Here is a 15,499-nt window from a genome sequence, read left to right on the forward strand (position 1 = left end):
AGTACCGTGTCGCCTCGTTGGTCTAGGGCAGTGGTTCTTAAACGGTGGGGAATTCAATGGTTTCTGGTGGGGAATAGACGCATTTGTTCAAACTTATATAGAGGACAGTCTACAAATTCACGGAGACACATGCGTAATTACCGTTACCAGTTAACTGCTCTGGAATGAATGTATCACAAATTATATGGCGTGTTGTTCACAAAACCTCATCGGGTGGTCAATCATGGCGTCACAAACGCATCCAGCACGACTAGTTTGACGTGAAATAACGCTTTCGCGAATTTTGAGCGTTACTGGTATCGGCTCACAATAGGTTTTATGTTGCAGTTATAGGCGATTGTCTTGCGTACTGGTGCTTCTGTGTGTCTTGTGTAGTCAAACCAGCAAATAGCTGCTCTGTGATGACAAAAGTGCTGGGTAGGGGGGAACAGGACCGTAACTGCCGCACCCAAACCCCCGTAGTATATCTGAATATTGGATACCCTTCCCCCACGAAAATACGTAGAACTTATAGAAATGGTGACTTCGGCGTCGGCCATTACTGCGCCACGACGCACCAAGGCATATGAAGTTATATGCCATGTAACATGCAACTCCGAGAAGTGTGCCAGAACGATCAGCAGCGAGAAGACTTTGGCCGAGAAGGAATGCCCTTGTGGTGACCCAAAACTTCGATGTATATACAATATACATATGTGTTTATTTGGCTAAATGGCTGGCGCCGAATGTTCCTGTCCTGGCGATCTGAACCCCACAGGACAAATGCCATCCCGCAGGGCAAAATTATTTGCCAGTAAAGCAATACCAATTTGAAATCGTGTGTGCCTTTTAGTTTTGGCGATTTCCATATCTTTTGACATATCAGATAGGACGTCACGAAATATAAGCATAATGTAACGAAGTCAATATACCTACGGGTCCGCCCGAAGATGTTCAATTCTTATTTAGGGGTCCTACCTTTTCCTACACACCTCTCAGCTGTACCGGCAAATCTGATTACGTGAGCAGAGAGGGACTAAAAAATTGAAAGAAAAATACATGCAATCCCCGATCATATTGGCCGATTCAAACACGAATTATATAAATTTTTCGCGCTTCGCGCGTTTAGTCGAAATAAAGCGACGCACTAAACAGTAGACCCAATGTAACTGATAAGTTGCAGGGAACAAGCGTACAGGCTCAGCAGGGCTGAGGAGCTTCTGGGGGCCCAAGACCAACGTTTTTGGGCGAGGCTGACAAAGTGCTGTTACGGTCCTGGTGGGAAATGAAGGCTCGGAATAAATCTGATGTGGGGAATGAAGACAAAAAGGTTAGGAACCACTGGTCTAGGGCCTAGTGTAGCAAACTACGGCCCGCGAAAGCCTCAAAGAAAAAAAGCATACTGATAAAAGGCGCACTAAAAATCAAATTATGCGGGTACTTCATTAAACTTTTTTAAAAATATCTTTCTACATGATAATGGTTGATGGTTGATTATATTCTTATCATAGTATTCTTTTAATTCATTGATGACGCGACAGCCCGTCGCCGAGGCCCATGTATTTTTAACCCTTGTGAAGGGGGGGAGGGGGCATGTTTTGCAGAATTGACCATCACTTTTCAAATTCATACCGTGACCTCACCGTGACTTGAATATGGTCTGTTGCAGTTTAAAAGTAGGCGGAGTATAGCCCTTAACCGTTTTCGCCATCGATCGACACCCAATGACATGTCTAAGTTTTTTTTATAAGACTGAATAAACATAATTTTTCTCTAAAAAATCCGTCTCCCTCTTTCTCATTTTCCAAGGCTCCCAATGATGGCGTCAGAGAGTCAAAAATGATGCTTCAGTGCGTAGCCACCGTTGCCAGGTTTCGAACAAGCCGTCAACCATCATCATCATCATCATTGGTTTATTAGCAATTTTATCAGTTCAATACACCACAAAAAATGCGATACAATGAAAAGACAGGAAGATGTCGAAGCGACAAGGAGTAGTCTATGGAATCGGACACCCACCTTGGCCTAGGCGATGTAAAGAGGAGGCATGCACACTGAATGAAAGTAAAGAAGATAGTATAGAAAAAGAAAGCGACAAGAAATAGGGCGGCATGTCATGGGAAGCGAGATCGATAGGTCAGTCGTGGTCCGGTAATCTTGAGGATGGACTGTATTTATTTAGTAGCAATTGCTTGTATTTCGACTTGAATGTGGACATGCTCGTCGACTGTTGGATGGCCGGCGGGATACTGTTCCACACATCACGTCCGGCATATTTGATAGAGCGATGATCTTTTCGGTCGATCATATGATATTTGGACGACGTGGACGCGCATGGCCGTAAACCTCGCGGCTCTCCCGATATCGAAAAATCAAAAATACATGAAAAAATCACATATTGGCGTGGTCAGTGAGTGGTCATAATGGTCAGTTTCAGATAAATACCGAATCGGACCACTACCGTCCAGTTTATTACATGAAACAACGAGTAATACTTTCTCTTGTCATATCCAACCATTTTCAGGCATTGTAAACCAGTTTATGACTCATATTTCGGCATAAACTTGTACTTGAACTTGACCATGTTCTTGAAAATCATCGAAGCGTGACCAAAATTAACAAACCCCCTCAGAAACCTCCCCAAAACATGGTTTGATGTTTGAAACGATGAAAACTTGCACGGAGTACCGTACAAGTTGAGTGATGATGTTCTTTCAGAATTTTCGACAAAATTTCCCACTCGGAATATATCTGGAAATTTCAGGTGATAACCAGTTTTTTCGGGTTTTCGTATTTTTTTTCTTTGCGAACTAAAATTTTTGAGTAAGGTATCAAATGAATCGGAAAAATCAATTACTCGATGCCTGCGGCGTGTCAACACGGAGAAATCGGTCACAGAGACATGTCATATCAGATATGATACACCCCCTTCAAAAGGGTTAAAGCTTTCAATAGCTAAACATCACATAAAGTGAAACGTAATTGACCTAATTCGGATTTTGGATTGGCAATACGAGCAAGTTTATTGCTGCAGTTGGAAAAACAGATTCGCGAGTGTGTTAGATAGATTCGTTCTTTGTATGTGTAGAAGTATCTATATTTATAATATTTACATATTTAAAGATAAAATGGTTATAATGCTGTCAGCAGTGTGTGTCCTGGAGTTAAACCAAAAGTACAATCAGCAAATCTAGGAAAAGATTGCAGCTCACATAGTCAAATTTACATCCAGTTCTAAGAATATGGACAACCGACTTTCGCCCCTAATTTTGACAATGAGAACGATCAGCTTATAAACTCTGGTCAATGTTTTTGACGCGTGTACGTCATCATTGAATCAATATTTGGTTTGTCTCAAATTTACAAATACCTACACATTATTTCCCCGTTGTCGGATACTATATAATCAAATACCAATATTGAATTTTGGCTTAGTATCCCAATTTTATATACTATGGCCCGCGCATGAAATCAAATGTTGCATGCGGCCCGCGAGCCTAAAAGTTTGCCCACCCCTGGTCTAAGGGTATGGTTCCCGCTTCGGGTGCGAGAGGTCTCTTTTGAAAAAGACACTGGTCAAACTGACTGCATGGTTTAGATATGTGGTTCCCAACTTTTTTCGATTAATTTCTCCCTTATCAATCTCGACATAAATTTTCTCCCCTCCCCATATTTGCGATTACGGAAAAGGAGGCATATAATCGGGAAAATTATTTACCTAGGAGGCGAATTTACTGACAAAGGCAATTTTTCCGAGATGGTAGGTGCTCGGAAAACCGGTTGCCGCGTCTACTTTCCAATGAGTTGACCTTTTTTCGCGTCGTATTCAGAATAAGCCGTCTTCACTTGCATGTTTTGACCGTCTTAATCAAATATATCTCAACGGACGTTCTAATATTTTCACTCCCATCGCTTACCAGTCGCCCCCTTTGGTATTTTCGTTTCCTCGTGGGCCGATATCGCCCATGTTGGGAACCACTGGTTTAGATAATTTCCGTCAACCTTCAGCCTTAAGGTACGGTTCATGGTTCACGATTCAGGTTCGCGTGCTGCTCCAAGATTCGAATTGCTGACCAGCGCTAACGTTTAATAGCATGACTAATTCTGGAAGTGGACGGATTTCGAAATCAACGTCTTGTTAGTTGGATGAATCAGTTTCATTACCGGTGTGTTCCACCTGTCGAGGGGTGCGATTCTTGCTCTGGGTGCGTGGGACCAACCTTTCCAATCCCGGAACAGCCCACATTTCGCATACCACCCCAATTTTTGTGTCGACTATTTTCAAACAGCATATGGTGGCTGAGGTAACGGTATCAACTGCGGCACTGTCACTTGTCGGCTCGTTGGTGTGGGGGTATGATTCTCGCTTAAGGTGCGAGGGGTCCCAGTTCAAATACCGGACAAGCCCCTGCTTTGAACTCCGTGCCTAATTTTCGCAAGAACCCTTTTTGAAAAAGAGCACTGGTAAAGCTGACTGCATGGTTTAGATTAATTCCCTCAACGGTGTTTTTTAGAATTAGGTATGGTTCACTCTTTTGGTTCGCATGATAGTCCAAGATTCAAATTGCTGACTAACGCTAACGTTCAATTGCATGACTAATTCTTAGGGCAGACCTATTTAAAAATCAACGTTCTGTCAGTGAGGTGAATCAATTTCACAGCCGGTGTGCCCCACCTATCGAGCGGTGTGATTCTCGCTTTGGGTGCGTGAGATCCACATTTTAAATGCCGGAACATTCCTCGGTTGGCATAACGCCACCAATTATTTTAGTAAAAAATAGAATGCACTTCAGCCCGAGTTTAATGTACACCGTTTTCAACGTCATACGACATACGTCCCTGCTGACATACTTGATCACTTCAGCACTAGCTTCCAGTTAATATATAATATAAATTATTTTCGTTGCTGTTTGCAGTAGGTTGTCGTAACAGGGGACAAAAGCCACCGGTTTCCCTCTCATTTTCTACTTGTACATTGTGACTCCATATGTGCCACTCCGTCCCATCAAAGTCGAAGGAAAACGTAAGGTAGCCTCCGTATAATCTGATAATATGAATATATTTTTGAGCGAATAACATAACAAATAGAACCAAATTTTCACTAGTTCTACAATATTCCCAATAGCTCTGTGGCTCACCTCAAAATGCTCCTGTGGCCCACCAGTGCGCCATGGCCCACCCTTTGAGAACCCCTGATCTATCACAATGATTTGTTTATGTAGCCACAATGGTGCGAAGGAAGAGACAGCCTATTAGTTGCAACAGCTTCGAACATCTTGGTGGTTGTATATAATTTAAATGATGTTTCGTATAAATACTTTGATGATCTCGTTAAAAATGATCATTCCTTATGGGTAAAAGCTGAAGGAGCCACAACATATTCATGGGCTGAAACAGAAAATAAGTTTTATATATTGCCTTTGGGTCTGTTTTTGTAACTTTTGCCTGAAACTACCAAGGAAATGTAACATATTATCAAACTGAAACGTAACAATGCTATACTTTCGTTTTAATTGTTGGCAACACTAAATATCCGTTCACATTTACTAAGAAGTTGTCGAGGTGGATACTGCGAAACGTACTCAGAGAAGGCAGGATGGAACTTATCGGCATTCCTGCTCTGCGAACGGCTGGTATTGTTCATGAGCCTAAAGGCCACGTACCGATATAATACAGCCTTTACTTGAAGAAAAGCAATAGAGAAAAGAATACGCGGAACCGATTGTTTCCCGAAAAAGAAAACTGTGGCCGAATTGTAGTTGTCACGGTGGCTTTCAGCCCGTATTCTTCGGTTCGTTACACATGACTACCTCACAGAACGAGGCCAGGCATCGAGCGCACGTGGTCATTCTTTTGTCTGAGAACGTCGCACAGTTAACAGGGTGTTCATATTGCTCTTGCATTCTAATTGACATTATTGTAATTTCTCAGAGTATTGCCAGCGTATATTTTAAGGGTGTGTTATTGGACCAGACTGATTGACCTTGATTCTACAATACATCGTGACGGGGATATCATTGTGTCTGTAGTCTGGACTTATAGCAGTCAGTTGAAGATACTCGAAATCCGTCATTACTCGCACCGGTACTCTAGTCCGGCTCAAACTGAGCCGTTTCAATCCTGTGAACAATTGCTTTCGCAGTCCCACGGGACATAAAAGTTAAAAAATACGAGAGCTGACTGACATCGATATGGATACAACACTGCTAGCTGCTAGTCATCTGTTTTTGAGCAAGCAGTATATCGACCAAGTCCTCGAAAACTTCAGCGCCGCTTTCCTGAAAGTAGAGCGTGCTTTCCTTTCCTCTATCGAGAATGCTTCGCCCATCGAACACGTTGTCAAGTGCAGAGATGAACTAGAAGAACTCTGTGCTCAAGTCGCCACCGACTTGGACCGATTGATCGTAGGAGTTGAACAGGATCACGCCCTTCGAGATTCGATACCGCAAATAGAAAAGCTGTTAGTAACAGCTTCACGCGCACAGGTCAATGCACGTCGCGCCTACCAATCCTACCAAGAAGGAAGCATGAACACTTCCTCCGAAGTCACCATCGACTACATTAATACCCAAACTTCGAAGAAACCATCAAGTCTTCATTCCGTCACGCCGTCCAGAACGTCAGCAACAGTCCGAAACGCTAGGCTGGCACTTGAAAGGATTAAACTGAGACAAGAACAGAGAAGAGCTACAATCGATGCCGAATTTGAAGGTAGATTTGAGGTTCTCGAAGCCACCTCGAACTTGGAAGCCGCCGAGGAAGAAGCATCAATTGCCGGTTCTGTCGGATCACGAGAGTCGATTATTTCCGACACTGAAAACATTGCTGTGAGTACTGAACCTTTGAATTTATCTGCAACTCACGCATCGTGGTTCGTTCCCTGGGGAACGCCAGCGTCTGCAACGGGCAGTAGCACTGGGCAGAGACTCGTTAACGAGCCGGCGGTAACCCAATCATTGACAACCAACCATCAGCCAACCGCACAAGCAAGTAGGGTAGAAGTCGCGCATGCTCTAATTCAAAACCCTAATCGTAACTGTCGTCCGTCCGTCAGTTTCGCAGCGGATACCTATAGTTACCAGTCTAGGGAGGTAGGTCCGCATTCCCAGCCTGTTCGTTCGCGTAGTCTAGATGCCGAGCCGGCCACTCCTTCATATCCTCGAAGCACTCCTCAGTGGCAGGGTGAACGGTTGGTCAATGAACATATCTCTTATCCTCGTAATACGCTCGCCGATATTCATCGTCGTCAAAACGATTTCATGCCTACTGCGCAAAATGATCTCATTCATCGTCCTCGCGGCCACTCCGCCGATATTCGTAATGTGCCGAATGCGCACACCGATCTTCGTTCTCGCAGTCAATCTGCCGATATTCGTTACATGCCGAACGCGCACACCTATGTTCGTTCTCATTTTCGCGGTCAATCAGCCGATATCCGTTACGTGCCAAATGTGCACACCGAGCTCAGTCCTCGTTCTCGCGGTCAACCCGCCGATATTCGTAACGTGCCGAACGCGCACACCGATCTTAGTTCTCATTTTCGCGGTCAACCCGCCGATATTCGTAATGTGCCGAACGCGCACACCGATCTTCGTTCTCATTTTCGCGGTCAACCCGCCGATATTCGTAATGTGCCGAACGCGCACACCGATCTTAGTTCTCATTCTCGCAACCGATTAGTGACTAGTTACCGCCGCCCGGACGGTTTTTCGTTTTCCGAGCACGACGATTCTATTCCCCGGTATCGAGAGCAAGGAGATTTCGCGCTTTCTGGCTATAGTAATCCCGTGCATAACCGCAGTGTATCACTCCTGGCCCCTATCAACCGCGCGATTACGGTCCTTCCGTCCTAGTGACACCGGATAGCCCGGCGAACTATAATAACGATCCCTATCTTGCCTCGGTGAATTCCATGTTAGGCTCCATGAAGCGTAGCATGGACCTCAATACTGTTACAATTGCCAGTTTCGATGGCGACCCGCGAGATTATTACCGGTTCATGAACGAATTCGATAGTGCCTTTGAACCCGTAAATGCCAATCCTAGTGAAAGACATGACGCCCGAACCAAGCTTAACAAGCTGATATCGTACTGTACGGGCGACGCTAAATCCGCACTTGCTGGCTGCAGTGCTAATCGGTATGGCGAGGACGCATACTTACATGCCCGTAACGTCCTACATGATAGCTTTGGCCGAGACTCCTACGTTATTGACGCTTTCATTGATGAATTGACGCATAGTGGTGATGTTAACCCTAATGATAATCGTGAACTGGCTGCAGCATATGATCAGCTTCGGTCGGCAAATCACATCCTCTCGCAACTTGGCGCAATGGCTCAAGTAAATGCACCGGCAGTCTCTGACGCAATAATGAAGCGTTTTCCACGCCACTTCATACAAAAATTCTCGAGCAAGTATGAAGAAAAGATGGAAAACGGGTACGAGCCGCAGTTTGAAGATTTTGTTGCCTTTGTTGGTAGACAAGCTGGTACGTCAAGAACTCGACTTGGAAAATTCGTGTCGAGCATGCCGTTCGCCAGAGCTACCAAGTTTCCACCTCGAAAGACGCAAGTGAATGCAACGTCCGTCGATCGTCCCGTCGCTGTCTCCAACGAACCAAGACCACGCTCTGCACGTACGAAGCCAACGCCTCGCTGTCACCTCTGCGACGACTCGCACCCGCTCTACCAATGCGACCTCTTCCACCAGAAGACTCCAGCCGAACGCAAGAAGTTTGTAGAAGAAAAGCCGGTCTGTGTCAACTGCCTGGGCTACGGGCACGAAGCCCCTGCGTGCAAATCAGATCGTAAGTGCTACGTCAGCGGCTGCGGAGCGTCGCATCACACCCTACTTCATGGGGGCTTTCAAAATAAAATAACCGCAGATGTCAACACGATGTCGTCTTGGCTAAACGGGAAAGTAAATCCTGTGCGGTTATCTGTTGTACCGGTTATAATCACCTCCCCCGATTCAAATGTTAGAGTGGTCACCAACGCATTCCTAGATCCAGGCTGTGGCCATGTTCTGTGCACACACCGGTTGCGTAAAAAATTAAATATGCAGGGTGACCGTATGGTTTGCGAAACGTCGACTGCAGGTGGCGTTTTCGAAGGGGAGGTAGAAGTGATTTCTCTTACTGTGCAAGCCCTTGATCAAAGCACAGTTATCGATATAAAAAATGTGCTCGCGACTTCTCATTTTCCCGATGTGCAAAATCATACGCCAAATGTTGATACTATTTCTGAATGCGATCACCTCAGTCACATTAACATACCGGTCGCCAATACGAATGATGTCGACCTCGTCCTAGGAAAAGATTTCCAAATGCAATACCCAAATACAGAAATCATTAAGCCCCAGAATGGTCTGCCTGGTGCCGAGCTCTCGGTTTTCGGTTGGTCCCTTGCTGGCGCCGACCGCACCCTTATCAAATCTGGCTTTCAGCCCAATAGTGTGAATTTTATCGATATGAATTTCGTGCATGCTGAGAATACCATTTTTAACCGATTTGATTCGCCAACGTTGCCAATTTGCTCTAGTTGTAACGCTGATTTTTCGGACGTTTGGGTTGATCCCTATGAATCGCAAAATTCGATCGAAGACGAACAAGCGCTGTCGACTATGAAAGAAACCGCGCACATATTGAACGGCCGTTTCCGAGTCGGTCTTCCATGGAGAACGAAAGAAGTGAAGCTGCCATATAATCGTGGAGCTGCCGAGAAATCACTCGAAAACCAACGCTCGAAATTCCAGAAAGATCCTGAGTTCTTCCGCAAATATAAAGAAAAAATCGACGAATACCTGTCTCGAGGCTATGCACAGGTAGTCCCGCCCGACCTACTTCCTGCATCCGAAAGGACTTTCTATCTCATCCATTTCCATACTCGACAACAGAAGATGCGAATTGTATTTGACGCTAGCCGCAAATTCTCGGGCATCAGTTTGAACAGCCAACTGCTCAGCGGGCCTGACGTCAACTCTTCTCTAATTGGAGTACTATGCCGTTTTCGTATGGGCAGGTACGCTTGGGTTGCCGATCTCGCCCAGATGTTCTCGAGAATTCAGACCTATCCGGAAGACTCTGATAGCCTACGCTTCCTCTGGTTTGAAGACAGCAGACTAGATGGAAAAGCGATCGATTATCAGATGACGTCTCATGTCTTCGGAAGCACGTCTTCACCATGCATTGCTCAGTTCTGTCTTCGTCAGATCGTTCTTTTGAACGGCACCAGTGCCGACAAGCCTACGCTTGACTGTATCTTGCGTAACACATATGTCGACGACATACTTCATTCCTCAGACGACCTTGGAACTGCGATCAAAGTCATCGAAGAGCTGCGAACGCTTTTCGCTCACTACGGTTTCAACCTTACTAAATTTGCTAGCGGCAGGACCGAGATCATGTCGCGGATTCCCGAAGACGCCCGTGCTGCCAACCTGGTGGATCTCGACTTCACGAACTCCGGTAAAGAAAGTACGTTGGGAGTTATCTGGAACATGAATGAGGACTCACTTTGCGCCCGTACTAACATCAAACCTAAGCCTTTTACTCGAAGAGGCATCGCCAGCCAGATCGCTCAGATCTACACTCCTTTCGGATATTCAAGCCCGTTCCTGTTACCGGCAAGACTGCTCCTGCAGGAAATATCTCGTAACGACCTGGATTGGGACACACCGATTGACGATAGTTTCAAAGCAAAATGGAAAAAATGGGTCGACTCACTCCCAGAACTCGAAAAACTATCATTTCCGAGATGCTACAAGCCGCCTGGTTTCTCGCCAGTGAATATTCAGCTCCATGCATTTGCTGATGCCAGCACACATGGTTATTCTGCCTGTTGTTACTTCCGTTTTGAGGATCCTGATGGACAGGTTCACGTCTCTTTCGTCAGAGGAATCTCCAGAGTCGTGCCAAAGAATGCCCCAAGCATTTCCAGACTAGAAGTCACGGCTGCTGTAACCTGCACCAAACTTGCCAGAGACGTTATCAAAGATGTCGACTACAAGATCGACTCCGTCCACTACTGGACCGACAGTACCGCTGTACTCCAAAGCATTCGGAGTACTTCAGCTCGTTTCAACACCTTCGTACATCAAAGACTGCTTAAGATTCGCGCTCTGTCTTGTAACGACCAATGGTGCCACATCGACTCGGCAAATAACCCGGCTGATATTGGATCGCGTGGGCTGATGCCTCAGCAGTGGCAACGCGCAAAAATGTGGTTCGAAGGTCCCGACTTCCTACGCCAGTCCTTCGAATCGAGGTCTAGACATGAAAATGCACACCAACCCGACACGCTAACGGAACCAGTGTTTTCGACTGACGTGTCGCCGACAGAAGTGTCGTTCAGGGACTACTTGCGCAGTTTCTCATCATTCACAAGTCTCGTTTGCTCGACCGCTTGGATTCTTCGGCTCCGTTCTATGCTGCGCTGGAAGATAAAAGGCTCTCCAACGGATCCGCTCCTCGAACCACGCTCTGGTTTCCTCACCGTTGAGGAGCTTGAGGAAGCGACAAGGGAAGTTGTCAGACTCGTCCAAGCCGAGTCATTTCCCGGTGCTGTCGAATCGCTTCGTGACAACGCGCGCGCCGACCATGTTCTCGTTAACAAAAAGCATGTTCCCAATTCATTGGCAAAGTTGATACCTTATGTATCTGATGGCGTCATGCGTGTCGAGGGTCGTCTGAACCGCTCACAGCTACCCGATGACGCAAAAAATCCCATGATTTTACCGTCTAGTCACCATGTTACTCAATCGATTATTCGTCAATACCATGTGGCTAATGGTCATTGTGGCACCCTACAAGTTCTGTCCCTACTCCGTGAAAAATTTTGGGTCATGAAAGGACAAACTTCCATTCGCAAAGTCCTAAATAAATGTGTGTTCTGCCAATGCCGCCGGGCTAACCTAGGCTCCCAATACATGGCGGACCTCCCGCGTTACCGTCTTACACCACACAAGACTGTCTTCCATTATACAATGGTTGACTATTTTGGTCCTTTGACCTGCAAACGTACTGAGCTTAAACGCTATGGTTGCGTATTTACCTGTTTATGTACTCGAGCCGTCCATTTGGAAGTAGTAGATTCACTTGAAACTTCAGCCTTTTTGATGGCATTCTTCAAGTTCTGTGATATTCGGAATAGGCCCTCACACATGTTCAGTGATAATGGCACGACTTTCGTAGGTGCTCAAAAAGAGCTAGCTAAGGCGCTGGGAAATTTAAACTCTAAACAGGTTACCTCCTCCCTAGCAGACAGGGGTATCCAATGGCATTTCTCGCCCAGTCTTGCACCGCATTTCAATGGATGTGTTGAACGTGTCGTTGCTTTGTGTAAACGTACTCTGTGCGCTCTCAATAATGGTGCGGCCTTTCAGGATAATACTTTATCTGCGTTGTTTTATGGAGTCGCTCGCATTTTGAACGATAGGCCCCTGACGCCCATTTCGGACGACCCAAATGACTTGCCGTGTCTGACTCCTAACTCTATCATTCTGGGGAGTCTTGACACTTCTGTCCCGACTAATAAGTTCTGTAAAGCTGATGATTATGCAAAAAATTGGCGCTATGTCCAGCGTAAACTCGATCTCTTTTGGGAGAGGTGGTTGAAAGAGTACCTACCCTTGCTGCAATCTCGTTCGAAGTGGCTCGATAAAACGCCCAATTTCAAAGTAGGGGATATCGTTCTGATGTCTGATTCCTCTGCACCCCGTGGTAAATGGCCGAAAGCCATAGTTGAACAAACATTTCCGGATGACCACGGGTTGGTTCGAAAAGTTACTGTGCGTACTCCCACTGGTACTTATAGTCGCGACATCCGCAAGTTGTGTCGTCTTGAGCTTGAATGATTTTGATCTCTTTTATTGCATGCTCTTTGTATCTTGCCAATTTCGCACCTCACTTGCCAATGTTGTGCATTTTTTTTTGTACATTGACTTCGCTTACTGGCACTGTGTCAGCGTTCTGTACAATTGCTTTTGTTTTACATGTTTTCTTCACTCCCCCATTGTCTTCATAAGCTGAAAACCACCATTCCTTAATTTTTTTTTTGTGGCTCACCGATAACCGCATTTGGCAATTATGTTTCGTCACAGGGGCGGCTATGTCACGGTGGCTTTCAGCCCGTATTCTTCGGTTCGTTACACATGACTACCTCACAGAACGAGGCCAGGCATCGAGCGCACGTGGTCATTCTTTTGTCTGAGAACGTCGCACAGTTAACAGGGTGTTCATATTGCTCTTGCATTCTAATTGACATTATTGTAATTTCTCAGAGTATTGCCGGCGTATATTTTAAGGGTGTGTTATTGGACCAGACTGATTGACCTTGATTCTACAATACATCGTGACGGGGATATCATTGTGTCTGTAGTCTGGACTTATAGCAGTCAGTTGAAGATACTCGAAGTCCGTCATTACTCGCACCGGTACTCTAGTCCGGCTCAAACTGAGCCGTTTCAATCCTGTGAACAATTGCTTTCGCAGTCCCACGGGACAGTAGTTATGAGACGAAGTCATTCACCGATAAGGACGAAGTTGGCGCTAAAACGAGGAATTTGACCAAGAATAACGTATTCTGTCTGGAGAAACGCAAGATACCGAAACATGCCAGCGGTTTAACGTTCGTCGGACACGATAGTTGCGAGGGGAATAAACGAATTCAACTTCAAATTTCAGTGAGAAGCCATGTTGTGCAAAAGATTCCCGGAGCACCGAAGATGACATCCTTGCTGCCAGGAAAATGGTCCTGTTCGCGTACGAACATGAAAAGTGGATAAACGTATCGCTTCATGAGGCGACCGTCCAAACTACCCAGAGCGAGAATTGTAAAGTCCCAACGTTCAAACCATCTTCGTTAACGTCTGAATCCAAACGATTGATTGCCACGGATAAGCTTCGCGTGGTGAAAAAAGCGATTTCTCACGGGTTACATGTCCACCGCGAAAGTATTTGAATCCACAATAAAGCATTAGGCGTTGTCGAAAATTCAACTAAATAAGGGTAAAACAATGCCTACCATGGAGTGCAAAGAAATAGGATCGATGGAAATCAATGTCATTCACGCCTCATCGCTTCCTCCAGTGCCACGAAACTGGTACTTCAGGTTATTTAGATTGCGATCGAGATCGTCAAGAGTTACAAACATTAAAGCTCTGGTCAAAATATCTCGGATTGTCACGAAATCATTGGGCAAAAATCTTGTGAAAGATGATTTGACTTTTGATCTTCGCAATCGTGATGACGAGGCGATCAGGCGTATTGAACATGTGTTCGATTTATGAAAATCTCAAACTTTGAATGCAAAGTGGGTAGCAGGCAGCAGCCCGTTCGAACGGAGATACATCAGTTTGTTATTGTGTAGAATATATTTTGTCATGTCACTACTAAGTGAAAACTGCATCCGTCTACGCGTGTTCCTAGACGACGATGCCTTCCCTGTCAATCAGACATCGGGTAATCGTGATTAGTAATCGTAATCGATTACGACGATTACAGCATTTTCGAGTAATCGTAATCGCAATCAATTACATTCGAAAATATTCTAAAGTAATCGTAATCGAATATGTCAAATATCTAATCGATTTCTTGATGAAAGAACGATTACTTTTTATTTGTATCAGGATTGACATGACGCAGACAATGAACATTCGTGAACACGGAAGAGTGCGATATATTGTTCCAGGTTATTAATAGCAGAAACGTCGGATTTTCAAGCACCACAGTTCATTATTACGTCAGAAGTATTAGCTTTGCTCTTCATCGCGTAATTAATCCCCTCATAGAATAAATATTCATGTAGGCCTACATTGTACATTGTACCTGTAGTAAAGCGATTATAAGAACCACCGACATGCGATGTATCACATTATCAATACACTCCATACGCCACTACCGGCAACAGGATTCAACACTCCGACTAGTTTCAAATGGTATAGTACATGTATTGGTGCTTGGTTTTGCTTATAGTTAAACGCAGTTTTGACGTTGCTGCTTGACGTATAGTAGGACTATGTACGTACACCGGACAAAGATTTGAAATTTTTTACTCGTCAGATGAAACATTTACAATCTTCACACCGAAGCATTAAAAATAAACGGCTGCTGATATAAATCACAACCCAGGTGTCATTTGCCGTTACTCGCAATATCTGTATTATGTGGAATGTAGGCAATAGGCATGCGCATACTATGCACATTGTTCAACTGCAAGAATCATTATTTTATATTAACTTTATCTCACTCATACAGCCCTACTTAAAACTGGCACCAATCGTTATTCGGCAATTCTTCACTTATCATTTGGATCTGCCCAGGACCGCAACTGCCGCACCCCAAACCACAATTGGGGGGGGGGGGCGACTCGTAGGGGGGTCCAAGCTATTTCGCAAATTAGCATAAATTGCGCAGTTTTTGGTCATTTTTGTTGCCAAATATAGGGGCTTTTGGGTACACTCCCCCCCCCCTCCCCCGTCAAGAAAAATATGCATGATTTAGACAAATGGGCATTTCGGCGT

General features: G+C 45.1%; 1 protein-coding gene across 1 annotated transcript; it reads left to right on the forward strand.

The window, feature by feature from the left end:
- The first annotated feature begins 6,170 nt into the window (after positions 1-6,170).
- Positions 6,171-13,938, forward strand: LOC145438614 (uncharacterized). Its single transcript, XM_080315961.1, has 5 exons — positions 6,171-6,969; positions 7,833-11,861; positions 12,171-12,698; positions 13,470-13,605; positions 13,662-13,938. Exons 1-5 carry the CDS (start codon positions 6,171-6,173, stop codon positions 13,936-13,938), a joined length of 5,769 nt encoding a protein of 1,922 aa, XP_080172087.1.
- The last annotated feature ends 1,561 nt before the right edge of the window (positions 13,939-15,499 follow it).

Source organism: Botryllus schlosseri, chromosome 1 (genome assembly GCF_051294905.1).
Source record: "Botryllus schlosseri isolate E-star chromosome 1, Bs_hap1, whole genome shotgun sequence".
Classification (NCBI taxonomy): Eukaryota; Metazoa; Chordata; class Ascidiacea; order Stolidobranchia; family Styelidae; genus Botryllus; species Botryllus schlosseri.